Source organism: Nyctereutes procyonoides, unplaced genomic scaffold (assembly GCF_905146905.1).
Source record: "Nyctereutes procyonoides isolate TBG_1078 unplaced genomic scaffold, NYPRO_anot_genome, whole genome shotgun sequence".
Classification (NCBI taxonomy): Eukaryota; Metazoa; Chordata; class Mammalia; order Carnivora; family Canidae; genus Nyctereutes; species Nyctereutes procyonoides.
This window is the reverse complement of record NW_026575020.1, coordinates 59,274,597-59,293,156: the sequence shown is the minus strand read 5'-3', so window position 1 is coordinate 59,293,156 and position 18,560 is coordinate 59,274,597. Positions and strand designations below refer to the sequence as shown.

The 18,560-nt window shown below is 52.5% G+C and overlaps 1 protein-coding gene across 2 annotated transcripts in view; it reads right to left on the bottom strand.

Annotated features, from left to right (window-relative positions):
• RPTOR (regulatory associated protein of MTOR complex 1) overlaps positions 1–18,560 on the bottom strand; it is a 330,498-nt gene that overhangs the window by 135,017 nt on the left and 176,921 nt on the right. For both annotated transcript variants that reach the window (XM_055318123.1, XM_055318124.1), the window contains exon 7: positions 1,630–1,689. In XM_055318123.1, coding sequence (XP_055174098.1) covers positions 1,630–1,689 — 60 coding nt within the window. The remainder of the gene's footprint in view (positions 1–1,629; positions 1,690–18,560) is intronic.

The following is an 18,560-nucleotide window of genomic DNA, read 5'->3' as shown; positions in this document are numbered from 1 at the left end:
AGAGGAAGGCAGACGGCAGGCTGGCCGCCACCTCTGCAGGAGACCCCTGCCAACCGACGACACCCGTCTGCAGTCCCTGCTTCTGGCCACTGCAGCTGCCCCTAACTGACGGAACACGGCTGGCTCCCCTGCCTGCAGCCTCAGCTTGGGTCTCCCGCTCTGGTGATGCCAGCTCGCCTGCCTCACCTGTCGGCGCACCCCACCCCTGCGCAGCCCTGCCCTGGCCGTTCTAGCAGAGGCTTCCATGTCGCCGTCAGCCGGGTGCTGGTTTTGTGATAACCTGGACCTACTTGCGAGCAGAGGAACTGCCAACCCTCTCCACCCACCCTGCCAGCGCCGACCCTGCCACCATAACCCATCCCGCTCATGAACAAGAGCACTGTGATGTAGACCAGACTGGTCTCATGATTTCCTTAGATGCGGACTCAAACCCTGCATGGAATAATTACACTCAGTGAATTGTATTGTTTGCAGGGGCTGTGGTTGTAGTCTCTTGGTTCTTTATTTTACAGGCATCCCATGTGTCTATATTCTTGTAGAAAAATTTAAAAGATGGAAGGAAACCCAAGTTCGTTAACCCAGCCCCACCCCCTGTGCTCGCCCACTCAGATCGAATGACAGACCCACCGTTCCGTGCCTGTGTCACCCGTACTCACACACGCAAAGCCGTGTACAGTTGTACAACTACCCGTCACAGCCTCCCACATGTACTGGTCTCGGTCTGCCTTTCCCACCAACAGCACGTCAGGCAGACTGTCCTGCGCCAGCTGAGGTGGAGCTGCCCCAGAGTGCACAGTCCCCGGCAGGACCCATCCCCTCCTGCCCGCGATGGGACGCTTAGGCGTAATGTTCTTGCCTATTTCCCTGCCACAGAGACAAGGAGTTTTCCAGGAGAGAAACTGAGGAGTGTATTTGCTTTTCTTACCTGATTTATTTAAACTCAGGCCTCAGCTATTTTCACTCATGATTCTGTGTATGAAGACTTAGAAAACTAGTATATTGTATGTTAATTCTAGAAGAAATGGTTTAGGAACAACTACCCAGATGAACCGGGATGAGTCAAGGCGAGTCGCATGAAGACATGCACACGCACACGCACGCACGCACACCCAGCAGGCAGGTCAAGTCTGGAGCTACAGAGGCGTTCGGACCCAGGGAGAGCCACAACTTGAGGCAGCCGGGCCACCCATCCACCTGGAAGGACGAGGCGATGCCGCACAGCACTGCTGGACTGGACCTTGGCATCTGCCCCGACAAGGAACACAGACAGGGGGCGGAGCGGGGGAGCCTGCAGAATCTTACAGAGGGGCCGGGGGAACCGGGTGGGCGTGAGGCCACGGCCCGGCTACGGCAGACCTCCGTGGGCAGCCCAACGCTTTGCTTCGGCTTTGTGTCAGGAGCGTTCAACAATGCTGAATGAAAGTATTCACCATTTATTCAAGTTCCTTTAATGTGGCCGCACATGGGGCCGTGTCCTACGCTGATCACCGGTGCAGGGGTCACAACACAGCCTGCGCCAGAGAGGGAAGGTGCACGCTCACACGCAAGAGAACTGTCCCCGCGCTGACCGGAAGTGCCCCCAAGAATCCCCCTCAGGCCCCGAGAGCACAGCTTAAAAATCTTACTTACTTTTCTATCAAATCCAGTGTGACCCCAGGCACCAGACTAACGCATTTCTGCATGCAGAACCTGCCGAGAAAGGAGAGAGAGTGAGTCACGCTGAGGGGACGTTTAACAGGAAACACAACAGTCCCCCAGGGACGTGAGGGCATCTAGGCAGGGGTGGGGGTTGTCGTGCTGAAAATGCAAACCCAGATTTTCCTAATCCTGGCACCTCCCAGATTTATGAAGAACACCTGACTGCCAGCGGAAGGAGAGAAACCCCGACACAGGGTCCCTGGGGAGGGGCGCAGGGGAGACAGGAAAGGAAGCGTCCGCCCAAACACTGCACACACTGGCTTCTCTTCCCCTTTTTCCTTTCTTAAGGAAGCAAGCTGGGGGGCACCCGGGTGACTCAGTGGTTGAGCCCCTGCCTTTGGCCCAGGGCGTGACCCCTGGGTCCTGGGATCGAGTCCTGCATTGGGCTCCCCGCAGGGAGCCTGCTTCTCCCTCTGCCTGGGTCTCTGCCTCTGTGTCTCATGAATAAATAAAATCTTCAAAAAAAAAGAAAGCAAGCTGGAGGGAATGTCAGCAGGACAAGTATGAATGACCTCCGGGCACACAAAAAAAGCGGGGGTGGGGGGTGGAGGGGGAGAGCCAGAAATGTGAATTCAGCGGTATCACTCAGAGATCACGAGATCACACAGCTGACCCGTGCACCGAGCCGGGGGCTCCCGCAGCTGCCCGGCCGGACAGCAGGCACTGACCAGGGGGCAGGGAGCCGGCCCTCCTGCGCCCTGTCCCGGCTGCTCGCACACAGTAGGGCAGACCCAACAGCAACACTGAGGTAAAAGGCAACGTAGAGCTTTTGGGGGCCGGCGTGTGAAGCGTGTTAATTCACCTGCTTCACAGATTAGGCTCCAATAACCCCTCCAACACCGAGCAGGCACAGGCAGGTATGCACACCTATGAGGAGCACTTCTGTGCGTCACTACCCGGACACGGGGAGGGGACGATGGTCGGAGGAGGCCGGGGGCCCACGGCGGGGGACGGGTATGAGCACCAGGCTGCATTAGGGGAGGGGAGGGGTGACACATGTGCAGTGGCTGGATAGGAAGGGTGACAGAGACCGAGAGGGATGTGGCCATAAGGACACGTGGCTCCCAAGGGCGGCCTCCAGGGTGAGGGGATGGGGAGCTGGCTGCCGGGACCCCCGGCACCTGGCTGGTGCAATCACAGCGTCCAGGAGCCAGGCCTCACCCGCCACCCGCCTGCTGGCAGAGACGAAGTTATTCTCCTGGTTGTGGCCGCCGTCACAGGTGCTCTCTTGTTCCCAGAGCAGGAGAAACAGAGCGGCGGTCACACCTGCCTGATGGGGGCAGCCCCTCTCCCACAGGCACACAGCTCGATGCCTCCACGCTCCTCCAGTCGATTCCATTGGAAGCAAATCCTGTTTTCCCCCTTCCATCCACGCCACAGCACGTGCTGCTCCTCGGGCAGGTTCAGGTAAATCGGGATCTCTCAGGGGACACAAATGATCTCCAGGAAAGGCATTTTCCAGTCTGATTCTGGGTCCTGTGCAAACGACGCCCCTTCGTCGTTCGTCTTACCTATAAGGTACTTAACCACTGGCACTGCTGGGTTCCGCTGATGGCAGGATTAATTTGTATCAGATCGGTCTTTTTATCAATAATAATAATAATGAGCTCTGGACAAAATACACAAAACCATCAGGTAAAAGCACCGACAAGCAAACGGGAACATAGGCAGGAACAGAAGGGATGTGACCCTTGACAGCACAGCTCAGGGCGAGTCCACCCCTACCCACGGGCACACGGTGCACGGCAGCAATGAATGCTCCACTCACTGAAAGGCGGCCACCTCACCAGGTGACCCCTGCCCTGCACACGCAGGGGGCGAGGCTCCCGGGGGACCCGCAGAGACAGTGCCCGGAAGGCTGCCCTGAGATACTCAACACCTGCTCCCGGCAAGACCTGCCACACAAGAGGGGCTCCCCCGACACCTGGCTTCCACTGACCTCCCAGGGAGGGGGATGGCGCCTCTGTGACGACTGCGCTCCAGGACTCGGAGCCACAGCCCAGCAGTCAGCGCAAAGCCCAAGGACACCAGCCCCGCCACCGAGGGACCACACAATCGCTTAATCCACCTGCAAGCCCAGAGCCAGCCACTCCCCAGGGTTTAACTGTCACACCCACAGTCTAAAACCAAGAGGAAAAACAGGTAACAAAACTAGATTCACGGCTGGCCAGATTTGGGAATTAGCAAACAGAGACTTTAAGAGGGTAATTTGATTATTGTTTGAGAAATAAGCATAAGCATTGAGAAATAAACCTACTGAAATATAAAGTTCTATTAAATAAGAAAATTAAAAACAGGGACAGCCTGCATTAAAAGAATCACAGTATGGTTCCAGGTGGATCAGCCACTGATAATCCACAAATATGACTCCAGACAATCCTATCAATTCCCTCCGCAGCAGAATTGCCGAGCGCGGGTTTCTTTTCCGCACTGTGCTTCCCTCCCCCTGCACGAGAGCGTCGCGGGCCCAGGAGAGGCCAAGGAGCACACAGAATCAGAGGTGGTGGACGGGGCCTCCGACGTCAGTGACCATGATGACAAACACAACCGTGGGACTATTCAGGGTGTGCTACGTGGTGCTGGCGCTCCCCAACAGGCACCTGACCCCCGCTGACCCCCCAGGCCAGGCTGTCTGGTCCGGGCACTGTGGACACTGGGGCTGGACCATTCTCTGTCAGGGGGCGGCAACCTCCTCTCGGCCCACAGATGCCAGCAGCACCCGACCCTGGCTGTCACGACCAAAGACGTCTCCCAGGATTGCTGAGTGTTCCCTCGGGGACAGAGTAACCACCGCCAAGAGCCACAGCCCCAGGCCAAGCACCAGTATCTCTCACATCTCTCGAAAACAGTCTCTCTGCTCCCACGCTTGCCTGCCCTGCCTACTGCTCTACGGAGCAAGCCTCTTAAGAGGTAATGTCAAGAGAAAGTGTGGAAGTCAGTCACGGCGTCTGCCTGAAGCCGTCCAGAGGCCTCCAGCCACTCAGAATGACAGATAAAGTCCTCACCTTTAGGCCTACCGAGGAAGGCCCTGCAGGCTCTGGCTCCTGACCACTCTGCCTGACTTTACATCCTCATGCTAACCCTAGCTCACCCTGCTCCCTTCCCCGACACTTGCTGTTCCAACACACCAAGCATGGACCTGCCTCAGGGCCTTTGCACCTGCTGTTTCCACGGCCTGCAGTATCCTTGCCCCAGAAAACTGTTAAGATTTAAGCCTTTGTCTTACCTAGATTTCAACCTCCTCGACCAGCCTAAGGAAACCATCTCCATTCTCTCTCCCCTCACTCTGCTTTTTAACACCAGCATTTCTCATTCCCTGATGTTGAATTATGTGACTGTTTCTATATTGTCCTTACCGTGGAAGGTACGGGGGGGGGGGAATAAAACGACTTCTCTCATCTTGTTGATCGCTACAACCCCAGTGCCTAGGACGGTGCCTGCCACAAGTTCAGGTACCTGAGAAACACCTGTCAGTGATGTCATTTTGATGGATTTCTAATATTTCTTATACTCTTCTTTTCCTGTCACATATGAAAGCAAGTAGCTTTGAGATTTTATGAAGAACAAATTAATGTTTAAAAAACCCCAGCTCAGAGCAGCCCGGGTGGCTTAGCGGTTTGGCGCCGCCTTCAGCCCAGGGCGTGATCCTGGAGACCCGATATCGAGTCTCACGTCGGGCTCCCTGCATGGAGCCTGCTTCTCCCTCTGCCTGTGACTCTGCCTCTCTCTCTCTCTCTCTCTCTGTCTCTTAAAAAAAAAAAAAAAAAAAAAAACAACAACAACAACAAAAAACCCCAGCTCAGTAACCCAATGAAGTATCATGTGTAACTGCTCAATGCTGTTTCTCTGAATGGAAAGACGTTACGTATCTTTCTAACTAACAACATGTATTTACCGTAAAAAATTACAAGTACAGAACATTACAAGTGGAAATTACCCCAAATCCTAAGATAACTGTTGCAAAACTTTGCATCATTTCGACAGATTTTGTTCTAGAATAAAAGGAAATCACCGTCCCTGTAGCACCCAATGGGATGGGCCATCCCCACCGGCCCCCCACCCCACTGCACACACATGGCCATTGTTCCCAGGGCCCACATTTGGGTTTTAATTTTTTCCATAAGAGATTACTGCCATATACGTCACAGCTATTTTTCTAAACATCCCCCCCCCCAAATATTTTCAAACACTCAACAAAGTTGGGAGAATTTTACAGGAAAGGCCTGTGTCCCCCAAACTGGGTTCCACCATTAGCCTAGGACTACGTGGGCTTTATCACACCTCGGTCTCTCCCTCCATGAAACTGCTTTCCTTTGGGTGCAACTGAAGACCCTGTTTGCTCCCCTCGAGATTCTTCAGCTCGCGCACCTACCTCGCAACATTGGCTTGTTGCTTTCGTCCTTGTGAAACCACACACACCTTCACATTCAGCAACTTCTGACAAAGGCACACGCCTGCGCGACCCGGACTCCTACAGAGACACTCCCAACATCCCAGAGGGTGTCCTCTTGCCTTTCCCGGGCAAGTCCAGCTTCTTCCCATTGCCCCCAGAGACAAAGTCCCTTGTGGTTCCTCCCCTGACTTACTGCTCTGTTCTAGAACTGCACAGAAGCAGAGTTGTCCAGTGTGTACTTTGACGGGTGTGGAATGACATGTCATTTGAATTCCTTTGATTAGTTCTGAGGTCAAATGTCAGTTAATAATGTTTGAGTTCTTCATATTTTTCTTTTGCTGGTTGCCTGTTCACATACTTTGCCTTTATTTTTATACTGGGGTGCTCATCACCTTGTGGATTTGTAGGAGTGTTTTACACATAAATAGAATCAACATTTTGTTACATGTTGCGCCATTTTTCACAACCTGCAACATTACAGTTGATCTAAAACCAACAAGGGTGAGGGGTGCCGAACCCCCTCCATGCAGACAAAAAAACCACATGTAACTTGACTCCCCCAAAATGTAACGATTAATAGCCTATGGAAGCCTCCCTGATGACAGTTAAGACGCATTTGTGTGCGAACTATATACTGTATTCTTACAGTAAACTAGAAAAAAGAGAGCATTCATAAAACCATCAGCAAAAGTACAGGGCTCACTGTCCTGTATTTACTGAAAAAACTCTGCATCTAAGTGGACTCCGTGCAGCTCAATCCCACATTGCTCAAAGGTCAACTGTATATTTTAAATTTTACTTTTTTCCTTGCCCTACAAAATTTAAAATCGGTGTTTAATTGTCCCAGCTGATCATTTTCCTAGTACTTTTGTGATTTTTCTTTTTCATATCTGAGTCTTCGTTATATTTGGGATTTATTATATGTGAAGAGGGAGGGATTTAAAAACTTCAAGTGGCGAGCTGTGTGCCTCAAATACCAGATAGTGAACGATTCATTCTTTTTCTGAATCCTACATTCTGATACACACAGATCCTGGTTCTGGAACAGGATCTCTGTTCTGTTCCATTGACCTGAAGTTCCACTCTTATTTCAATTGGACCTTCAAAATGCACTAGTAACTGGTAGGTTTTTCTTTCATAAATCTGTTTTCATTTTTAAATTTTCATGGCTATTCTCAAACATTTGTTCCAGTTGATCTTTAAAATCAATTTGTCAATATTGTGTTGAATTTATGGTTTAATTTAGGGAGAATTTATATCCTTAATTTACTGGGTCTTACCATGTACTCATGCGACCAAGTCCTCCTTTTATTCAATTTCCTTTCATTTCAATCAGTAAAGTTTTATGCGATTTCTATACATGCATGCGGGGAGTTCTGAGCCAGTTCATGTTTGTCACTGTCTGTAATTGTCACTGTTATAAATCAGATTCCCTTCCTTCCCAGTATTTCCTTGCTGGCTATTTTTAATATATAGGAGGGAGAATATGCATTAAACAATTATTGTGAAAAATACCCTATGAGAAAAGCATAAAGCTGTGGATAGGAGTTGAAGCAATAATAAAGTCAGTACGACGAGCACCCAGGGGAAGAAACGGTGCACCCCCGGGTCTCCCGGCCTCGTGGACCCAGGCGCCTGCCATGCCCTCAGGAGGCAGCCCTCGCCGCGGTACAGATAGCTTTCCGTGTTTTAACTTTTTTTTTTTTGCAAAGCAGAAGTTCAGATCACACACCAATAATGCCAATTTGACTTCTCCTTGGAAGACGTACACCTTTCACGTTGATTTCTCATCTAATTATGATTTGGACTCGCATTTCCAGAATAGTGTGTTGAGTGAACTAGAGCCCATACACGTCCTTCTCCCGGTGCTAATCACGCTGTCGGAGACACAGAGGGATGAGGGCAGCTGGTGTGGAAGAGAAATCTCACACAAGGCAAGCAACCTTCTATTTTTGTTACAAGTTTTTATTAAAATTCATTTTTAATTTTATCAAATAACCTTTCTCCTTTCACTCATTAATATGATGAATTATATTAATAGGCAGCCTAATGGAAAGTCACCAAAGCAGCCCTGGAATGAAGTTCACTCTTCTCTTCCTGCACCGCAGGATCCTAGCTGCTAATGGTTTATTTCTAATGCAATGGTAGTGGCTGTGTGTGCACCTGTGCCTGCACACCTATGCGTGTAAGTGTAGGTATGCACCCATGTGCCTGTGTATACATACGTATGTGCATGTTGCTGTGTGACTGTGTGCCCATGCGTGTGCACATGTCCCATGTGTCACGGTTGGTGCCCAGCTGCAGTAGCCTCTGGAACAGAACCCAAAAACGTGCCCGTGGTGAGGTGTGTTATGTGCTCACACACTAATGTGTAACCGCCTGCTGCCTTCCGTATTCCAAGAGCAATTACCTGTATGCTGAATTCTCATTCTTCTATCTGTCATGCTTCTCATTTTTTATTGTTTTCCATTTCCTGTAACACCTACTCACTGGTACCCGATTTTAAGGTCACTAAATAAAATATTAGAATTAAATTTTATTTCTGAAATCTTTTCCTTCCCTTTGCTAGTTGTCTTTTCATGTTGATGCATTATTTTGTCATCTTAATATTTATCTTTTTTTTTCCCCACAGAGACGATTTTTATATAATTTCATGGAAGGCACAAAGCACATGCTGCCTCCTCTGCCCAGAGACACAACAGCTTCTGGTGATTCACAGGCCCCTTCTGGCCACAGCCAAGGCCATGGGGACGAGGGCACACGGGGAAGGGGGCCGGAGACTGAGCACCATAGAAACTGCTGAAGCACAAGATGAGAGAGCTTCCACGCTCAGGAAGATCCAGGGCTTCCTGGAGCCTGGCGTGCCCCCTGGAGGACTTGCTCTCAGCGTGACCACGGGCCTGCCCATGGCAGGTGGTTATTCAAGTCTGATGTGCATTCTGTGTTCTGAGCAGAGGTTGAGCTTGATGGGAGAGATGGGCTGGGCACTGCCCTCACGGGTGGCACACGGTGCCTCCTGGAGCCCCCGACCAAGATGCCAGGGAGCTCTCACACCTGGATCCCGAGGCCTCCCTCACATGAGGCACCCTGCCAGAGACGGTGGGTTTGGACTATCCCCCTTTTAAAAGGAACTTGGGGGTACAGCTCAAAGGAACCATAAACACACTTAAAACAAGCAAATTCGGGATCCCTGGGTGGCGCAGCGGTTTGGCGCCTGCCTTTGGCCCAGGGCGCGATCCTGGAGACCCCGGATCGAATCCCACGTCGGGCTCCCGGTGCATGGAGCCTGCTTCTCCCTCTGCCTGTGTCTCTGCCTCTCTCTCTCTCTCTCTGTGTGACTATCATAAATAAATAAAAAAATTTTAAAAAAATACACACACAAAAAAAACAAGCAAATTCTTCGGCATTTCATCCAATTCAGTAGATTTCAAAAAACAAACCTCACATGAAATCAGTGCATCAATCACCTGGTATTTGTAACTAAATTAAAAGTCTGCCATTTGGTATCACTCGGTCCTAATTTACTCACTTTAAATAGCTGCCCTTCTAAAGATACAGAGCAGCTTACTCTCCTGAGGAGCGTCCGGGCCGGGAACGAGGACAAGACACAGGTGCAGCTCAGGAGCTGCTATTTCGGGGCTGCCCTGCTTCTGAAGCAAGCCCGCTGAAGGCAAAGCTGATTATTCCATCGGTCAGAGGAACACAACACCCCTTTCTCCGAGCATTCTGCTGCGCGAGGCAGGGAGCTGACCCGACGGTCTCCTGGCCACAGGCCCAGGGCCAGACACCCAGGGCCCCAGAAGCACCTGCTGGGTGTAGGAGCCTGGCACGCCATCGGACGCAGCTTTCAAGGGAGCAGTGTGGACTTCACAGGGGTTATTTTTAGTTTGGAAGAGATTAAAATGTCAAGACAAGTGTGGTTAAAAGGAAAATGTCATTTAAAAAATGCATAAATATTTGAGGTGAACATGTCAGTAGTTTACTAAAAATAAGACATAAAAACAAAACAATGAAGCAAATAACAATTATAAAATTGGGGTGATAAGCACACGGGGATTTTTTTATTAGTTTCTCAACTGCTCTTCAGAATGGCTGGAAATTATCTTGTGATGAAGAGTCAACAGGGAAAGAGAGGGAGAGTCCCTACACACATTCCTACACTGATGAGGAAAACATTAAGGCAAAGATCTAATTGTTCTAAACCTGAGCGGCTTGTTTCCACTTCCGAAGAATGTGGAACTCTGAGGGAGGACCCCTCTTCCCCCTGGCTCACCCCTGTGCTCATGAGCAGCTGCCTCTGGTGGGGAAGCCACTGTACTAGGCTGCAAAAGCAGAAAACCCGCCCGGAGGAAGCCCTGCTGAGTCAGGAAGGGGCCACCTCGGAGGACAGGCACCCAGGGCTCCGACCCACTCAGCCGGGGCCCCCACGAGAGCCGAGAGCCCCGCGGCACAGCTCTGATTTAGCAGGCTTCTTCCAGTGCCGTGGAAAACCGGCCAGCGATGCAGAGGGAAGGTAAAGGACGCCAGCTGCGGCTGTGATCCCGTGAGGCCTGGCACTAGAGCATCATGAGAAGACGGCGCTCCATGGCCAAGAGGGAAGGTTTTTCACGAAATTCACCTGTTTGTGTTCACACACAGCACCTGGGGCTTATCCATCTTTGTCTAGGATAAAGGGTGGCCTGTGGCAGACACACAAAGTTAAATGTAGGGAAACATCAAGGGATTCTTTTCCATTGAAGAACCAGACACTTAAATTACAATCATCTACCATGTTTATTCTTATCCTGTTTCTTTCCGGCCCCTCCATGTGCTCTCTCTGTATTAAGAAGCTGCCCCCTTGACCCTGGTCTGTCCTTTGCATCCAAAAGTTCACTCTAGGGCCTGTCGGGGCCTGTGTTCACAGCATGGAGGAGACACAGGCTACGCAGTCTCCGTGAGTCAGGTCGGGAGGGTGCGCAGCACCAGGCTCCTTCCCACTGGCCACCCAGTGGCAGCTTCACAAGCGCTGACTTTACTTAAACTCACAAGCCGCTGATATGCAGAGACAAGCAGAGCTCGCCAGCTACACGGCGGCTTGTCATGGGTCACTTTAGAGTCAGCCAGTCCCTACTATGGGCACGGAAACCGATGTCGCTGCAGGACGCTGCTGAAACCGCTGCACGCCTGGCGGCCCCGCGCCAGGTCTGAGTCTACTCCTGAACACACGTGACAGAAGAAATGGGCTGGAAGGAATCTTAGAGATTCCTGGAGACTAGGCTGGACGTACCAGCCCTAGGTTCCTCCTGTAAGTGTGTCACAGAGGCCTGCCCCAAGTCACACACACCTGAACTTCCTTCGTCCTGAAACCAAAACACATGTCTGCATGACGACAGCTGGGCGTCGGGTCAGACGTCCAGTCCCCTGGGCTGTCCAGCCCGGGCAGCAGGGAGCTGCTTCTCCATCCTTCTGCTGCAGGCGAGGCTGCTCCGTGTCTCGTAGGGAATGCTGAACTTCCCAGGTGCTGCCAAGCTCCCAACCGGGGCCACGTGGAGCAGAATCTACTCCTAAAATACCCACAGGTACGAGCCTCTTTTGAGTAAGCCCCTGTATTTGAAATCTGCCAAGTTCTAACTCTTAACAAAATCTGAATAGTTTCCAGTGGCACCAGGTTAGCTCGTGGGGAGGGGTGCACGGTGTGGGGACGAAGGAAAGTGGTTGTGTGTGCACGGTGGGAGCTGCGAGCTGACCAGCAGGGACACAACAGGACAGACTGTACCCCTCCAGCCGCTGCACGCCACACACCACTCCGTGGCCGCCCTGCCCAGGATTACAGCACCACTTCCTATGCGACTCCTGCGGCCACTTACATGCTTGCCATCATCATCCCATTTCTTGGGGGAGAAGGCTGAGGTTCAGAAGGTCCTGAAAACACCCAGCCAGCTAGTTGGCTGACCTCAGTGCCCTCCTCCGGACTCACATGCCACGCGTGCCCATGTGGGCCACGGTGACTGAACCTAGACTCAAAAGTCGAACTCGCTGATTCTTCTTGGGTATCAGGAGAGAACATGTCCATCAGGGAAAGTGGGACAAAGGACAGAAGCAGAGGACCCCTGGCTGCGCAAGGGGGGCCCAAGGGCCGGGCTGGACGCTGATGGGATGGCCCATGGGACCCCAGGCAGCAGAATCAGGAAAGAAATGAAAAGCATGCCCATCCCATTCGTCTTTGCCAAGAGCCTCGCAGGACACCACATCCCGAGTCCCGTCCTAGCCTGGATCGTGGCTGACACGCCAGCTGGCCAACAGCTGTGCGCCCGGCTGCACCCCGCCATCGACTCGTGTGCCTTCCCCTGGATGGAAATCGCAGTGGTTTTCAGGCGCGTTCCCCACCCGCACCGACACTGAAGCTCTCCCTCCGTGCCTCCCTCCACTCGGGCCTCCGGTTACGCTCGAGGAAAGCAGATCGCCCAGAATATGTTTCTAAACATTAATAGCACCAACATGATTTTAATTTCTTGTGAAGAAACATTTGTCAATTAAGTGGACTGATAAGTACCAGATATTTCAGCTGCTTTATGAACCGTGAGTCTGTGCCTATTAACTTAATAGAAGCAGATGGACATGGTGGTAACAGTGCTGGGGATGTGCGGGGAATCGAGCCAGGGGCACACGGAGCTTACTCGAGACAGGGAGTTCTCTAGAGCAGACGAGCTGTAGAGATGTCAGGCCGAGCCAAGGAAATGAAGTCCAGGTGCCCACCGGCTCCTCCGTGCTTGACCCTCGAGCCACCAGGAGACGCTCCAGGGGGCGGGGGCGAGGAAGAGCACTGCTGAGAGGCTGAGCTCGCTCCTGGCATGCCGGCAGCCAACAAGTGAGATGGTGCTGGTCTTCTAATCACCTTCTCTGCACAGACTGTGTCCCGTAACACGCTTGATACATCACCTGTCCTCGAGCTCCGTAACCAGCCGAAGGCACTCACTTGGCCACACTTGCTGATTTTACCGGCTGTGCTCCCGGTGTGTGCATTAGGTAGTGTCAGGTCAGCGGCCTTGGGACCTCACCCTCCAAACCTGCCCAAAGGCTTCCAGAAGCAGACGGACCCCACCATCAGGAAGGAGCAGCCTCTGGGGCCCACGGGATTTCAAACGTCTGTGTTCACACAGGAAAATCTTGATTGCATCAGAATGGCACCCCCTCTCATCCCACCCACGTACACGGAAGCACCGAGGAAGCATGAATGAACACCGATGCTGCCCCAACAAGGCCCAGTTGACCCTGAGTCTCCCCTCGGGGCTGCCAGACGCCAAGTGTGGGTCTGCTCACGAGACACAAGGGTGCCTGTTTCCCTGGTTGCAAGAACAAGACACCAGACAAGCTGAGGACAATGATGTCTTGTGACCTAGTGTCACTAACTTGTGCATGATTTTGGTATTTTTATAGGCAGAAGTTTATACTCCTAAGTGGAAAGCCAGCTCACTGCAGCACACACTCGCAAACCAGGCTTCAAGCCCTCTGCTTGGTCCTACGTGATTGCTCAGGCTGTGGCCCAGGCAGGGGCTGGCTGTGGCCATGGGGATGGGATGTGCATCACCACATAAACCCATGGCCCTGCTTCTCCGGAGACCACACTGGGGCCACGTGTAAGGCCTGGTTTTGTCTGGGGGTACAAGCTGTGGACAGCGGCCAGCCCAAGGAACAGTGCACTGTGGTCTGCTTCTTCCTGGAGGTGACAGAGAGAAGCATGTCCACCGCCCTTGCGAGCTGCCTCCTTGCCTCGAGTCCTAGTCCCGAGGGGACATTCTTCTCATGGTTTGCAGTACGTGGAGGAATGTGATGAAAAAACCAGTACAGGGACATTAAAATGGGGGAAAGAACACATTGAAAAGGTGTGATCTTTGTGATTTCTGTAACTGCTGCTTTCCACAACCCTCAGGAGGCACCAGGCGCACAAGGGTCGTGACTCTCCTGCTCCGTATGCTGGATCACGAGGTTCAGCTGGGAAGCCTGTTCCCATCACCTAAGGCAGGCTGATTTTCTGACACCCATTTTCACCTGCCACTAAAAACAGGATCCTAATAGCTACTCCCAATATACATTGCAGAGAAGAGGCTGGCCCTGACATCCTGGGGCACAGAAAAAGTGTCATTCTGTGTGGTTGTAAAAGTACACTGGCAGTTTGATTAATCCAGGAGAAAAAAAAAAATACTCATCAGAGATGTTACATAATCATGATACTAAAAATGTAAACGTTTATGGAGGAGGTACAAACGGCATTAGTTCCCCCCTCCCCGGGTGATAAACTGAATAATGAATTTGTATCTTAGGTTCCTCCACGTTAAGCTAACCCCAGCCATAGTCTACACCAAGAAGAGAATTTACCTTTTCTTTACACAGTTCCAAAGACATTCCAGTAATATCCCTGCCACGCCTGCAGGAGGCGTTCTCAGTGTAAAAAACAGACTCAAGAGTCCAAGGTAAGCTTCTTTAGGACTTTTCCATCCCATCTACAAAAATTAACCCAAAATGGATCAAAGACCTAAATGTCAGAGCTAAGACTATTAAAAAAAAAAATACTCTCAAAAAGAAATGCAGGTGCATAAACCTTCATGACTTTGGAATATGACATCAAAAGTATAAGCAACAAGAGAAAAAAGCAGCTAAGTTGGAGAAGTTTCCCACATCAAAGGACACCATCAAGAAAGTGGAAAGATGACCCACAGAACGGGAGAAACATTTGCAAATATGATTTGCAAAACATATGTCTCATATGGGTCTAGGATCTAGAATATATAAAGAACCCCCGCAACTCAACAAGAAAAAAAGACCACAGTGAAAAAACACACACGAGATCTGGATAGATGGTAACAACGAGTCATCTCAAGGATGCAGGGAAACGGGAGCATTCATGTGCTGCTGGTAAGGACACGAAGCAGTGCAGCCGCCGTGAAAAAGTCTGGCAGTCCGTCAAGGAGCTACCATGTGACCAGAATATCTGTGCAAAGTAAGGAACACGGTCTCTCTGAAAATAAAAATAAGATTGCATTGAAACAGCATTTCCACGTATGTGAGATTTGGGGCGGCATAAATTAGTCCAACCTTTTGGTGAAGAAGTTTGGCAACTGACATCACAAGCTCTACGCTTTGACCTACTGACCCTATTCCCAGGAATGTATTCTAAGAAAACAGTCCAAAAGAGGCAAAAGCTCGGTGGTGCACTGCAAGGATGAACGGGGCGTGGGGGGGGTGGGGGGGGAAGGACACCTGCAAATACTTTAGTTTTACAGAAACAGGGAAATGCTTTAAATAATATGGTCTATAAAAATGGAATATTACAGTTGAGAGTAAAATACTGGTTAACGATGTAAAATGATAATCTTAAATTTTAAAAACAAAATACAAAATATAACTCCAGTTAAGGACAATTATGCACATGTACAGATAAATATAAAGGAATATAGAAAAATAGAAATGGTTAATTCGCTAGGTAGGCGGCACGCTGGATGATTTTTCCTCATCTCCTCCCTTTCACTGCGTGAACCCTAACGCTGTCTGTGCAGGAGACCACGCGGGAACAAAGGCCCACCCTGGCGCTCTGGCATCAACATGCATTTTGGGGCCGTGCGGTTGGAAGAGTAAATGTGGGGGACGGTGCTGACTCTACCTCCAAACCCTGCGACCCTACACTCGCGGGCGGGCCATGCTGAGCCTGACACTGTCAGGTTGAACGCCAGCGCTGGGCCCCGCTTCTGCTGCACTTGAGCTGCTCTCCACATTTTCAAGCTCGCCCAGAAGAGGCAGAGAGGATGACAGCGCCAGGGGCCTGGACTCAGGTGAAGAGAACAGGAGAGTAATAACAGGCAGAAGGGATGAGAAACAGGAAGGAATCTGAACAAACAGTACAGGGGAAACGGAGGAGGAGGAGGAGGAGGACGCCAGAGGAGGACGTAGGAGGCTGGAGTGTGGGCGAGTCCGTTTCTGCATCTGCAGGGGACGCCGCCCCCCCGTGCTGGACCAGAGTCTGTGGCAGGGTGGCACCGTCCGTGAGCAAGTGTGAGGACGGGCAGAGTGACCCCAGCAGAGAGGGACAGTGCACACACAATGGTTCGGTCAAGGAGAGAGGAACCTGAAAGCACAAGACCTAAGGGCTTGCCAACTCCCCATGGTTGGGACGCCCCCTCCTCGATTTCTCTGGGGCCTCTGATACCCCCTGCCATGAAACACAAGCCCCACAGCTCCAAATGGGCAGCACGCTGTTCTGCAAGGACCAGAAGGCCTGCAACGTCCCCAAAGGAAAGCTGGTTCTCAGGTGAACGCCAGAACAGTGTTAATTAAGAGGACACTTGTGTAGCAACATCAGGTCACATGTATAAGGCAGGTGGGGGGCGTGGGGGCGTGGCTAGAACAAGGGGTTTGGGATCAGGGAACCTGTACGTCGTCGTTTAGCTCTGCTGTAAATGAAGCTGTAGGCCTGCTCGGCCACACGCCGCGCATCTGGTTCCTTATCGGTAACACAGCCACGTTTGTGCATCGTGTCGGCTCTGACTGGTCCTCGGCCTATTAGCAAACACACACGTGAAGCCATATGGGAAGCACTCGTAGGTGACGAGCATTGTGCAATCAACATTATAAAGGTCACACGCAGGCAGCAGAAACGCTGAGCCACGGTCTCGCCGGTCACCCCTGAGATGAGGGCAGGAGGACACAGACACCGCACGGTGGTCTTTCAGGACACTGGGCATCACGGACATGTGCTTGCAAACAGGGACAGACGGGACCAGAATGGTCGTCAGGGTCGCAGAGCCCCTGGTTTCTAGGATGTCCTGGTGTCCTCCAACACCAACAGGATGAAAGCCTTTCTAACACTTGAGATTTTTCCCAATTAGCGCAACGTGAGCGCTCCTGTGAGCAGACAGGCAGGAAGATGCGGGCAGAGGTGCAGCTTCGGCCTGACCCACCCTGAGAAGAGCCCGTGCACCCGCTCGGCATGGCCGTGTCGCCGGCTGGTGTGGCAGGAGAGGGCACGGCCGGAGCAGCGCCGCCTTCCACCAAGTCGGCCCGGTGAGGTCACACAGCACCTGAAGACAGGGCCGCTGCACAACAGCACACGTGCGTGTGGCCGTCCTCCAGGAACAACTCACTGGCAGCCCCACGGTGACCACTCGTACCTGCCGGGAGGCACATCCGTCCCGTCTGCTCAGAGCACCCCCAGGAGGGCGGCTGTGCCTGGGAAGTGCACCAAGGCAGCAGCAGCCGGCCCGGAGCGAGGGCAGCATGAGCTCCGCGGGCAGAGCAGACGCCAGGCCGGGCTTCGGTTAACGGTCCTGGAACATGCCCGTAACATCCGGGGTACGGGGCGCCCTGGGTGCAGGCCTTGAGCAAAGCACAGGCAGGAATCAAAGAAAAGGGAGGCCCTTTCCAGCAAGCTCCAAGCTCGGGGGGGCGGGGGGCATAAGAAACACCGACCCATAAAAGAGACATCTGAAATGACTGCTTCTCCCGCGTTCACAGGAAAAACCGCGGCGACAGCCAGCCCACGTCTTAACCCCACGCCAGGAGACACCGCCGCGGCACCCCAGCACCCTGCCCACTTTCTCCCACGGCCCTCGCGGGGGTCGGGGGTCGGGCGGCAGAGCGCAGGCGGGGCTCCTGTTCCACAGCGGTACCCGGCGTCGTGTCGGGGCCCCAGGGGAGCGCGGCCTGGCCCCGTGGCGGGGCTGTGCTACCATAAAGGCTCCTGCAGACAGTGTCGCGTCAAGACCTGCATTGCTGAAGCCGCGCTGATGGGTGATCACCGAGAGGAGGCTGGGGACGAAGCACGCCCCAGGCCCCGATGGCAGCTCTGCCACCCGCCCGCCGCGCCAGCCTGGGGAGAGGTGGGAGTCCCCCATCCCAGTTGTTCTCACACACACGTGTCCTGCGCTCACTCCGGGCTGCCCTCTGTCCCTCTACCCTCGTCTTCTGTTCCTTTTCTACTTAGTTTCCGGGGGGCAGGGGGGATCGGGGGGCACGTGGACATGGAGGTACTAGAGACGGCTCACGAGGGCGGATCTTCTTGCTCGACACCACGGGTAATACCCGAGGTCACCGGAGCCCCGTCTGGTGCTCATCCTGCAAAGGACGGATGTAAATATGCCCGCGTGGCCAACGTCGTCCTCCGGGCTCTGGCATCCAACGGCTCGGTGCCAGCTGCCCACGGGACTAACCAAAGAGGCTGCGTTCACAAGGGACAGTGTATCGTCCTCAAGATACGGGAGTGACAAAAACGCCTAAAACCCTCATCTGATAATTAATTTTAGCAAGAACTTAGATTTGCAGCAGAACGTCTACTGGTAAGAGTTGCGGTTTGACATGAGGACAGGGCAGAGCGGACTGGAAGGCACGGCCTCCCGGCCTCGGCAGCGGGGCAGTTCTGTTCATGCGATGGGGACGTGGGGCCTCCCTGGTCAGCTGGCTCCATCGGCCTGTCTGTGGCTGGGAATGGTGGACCCTGCAG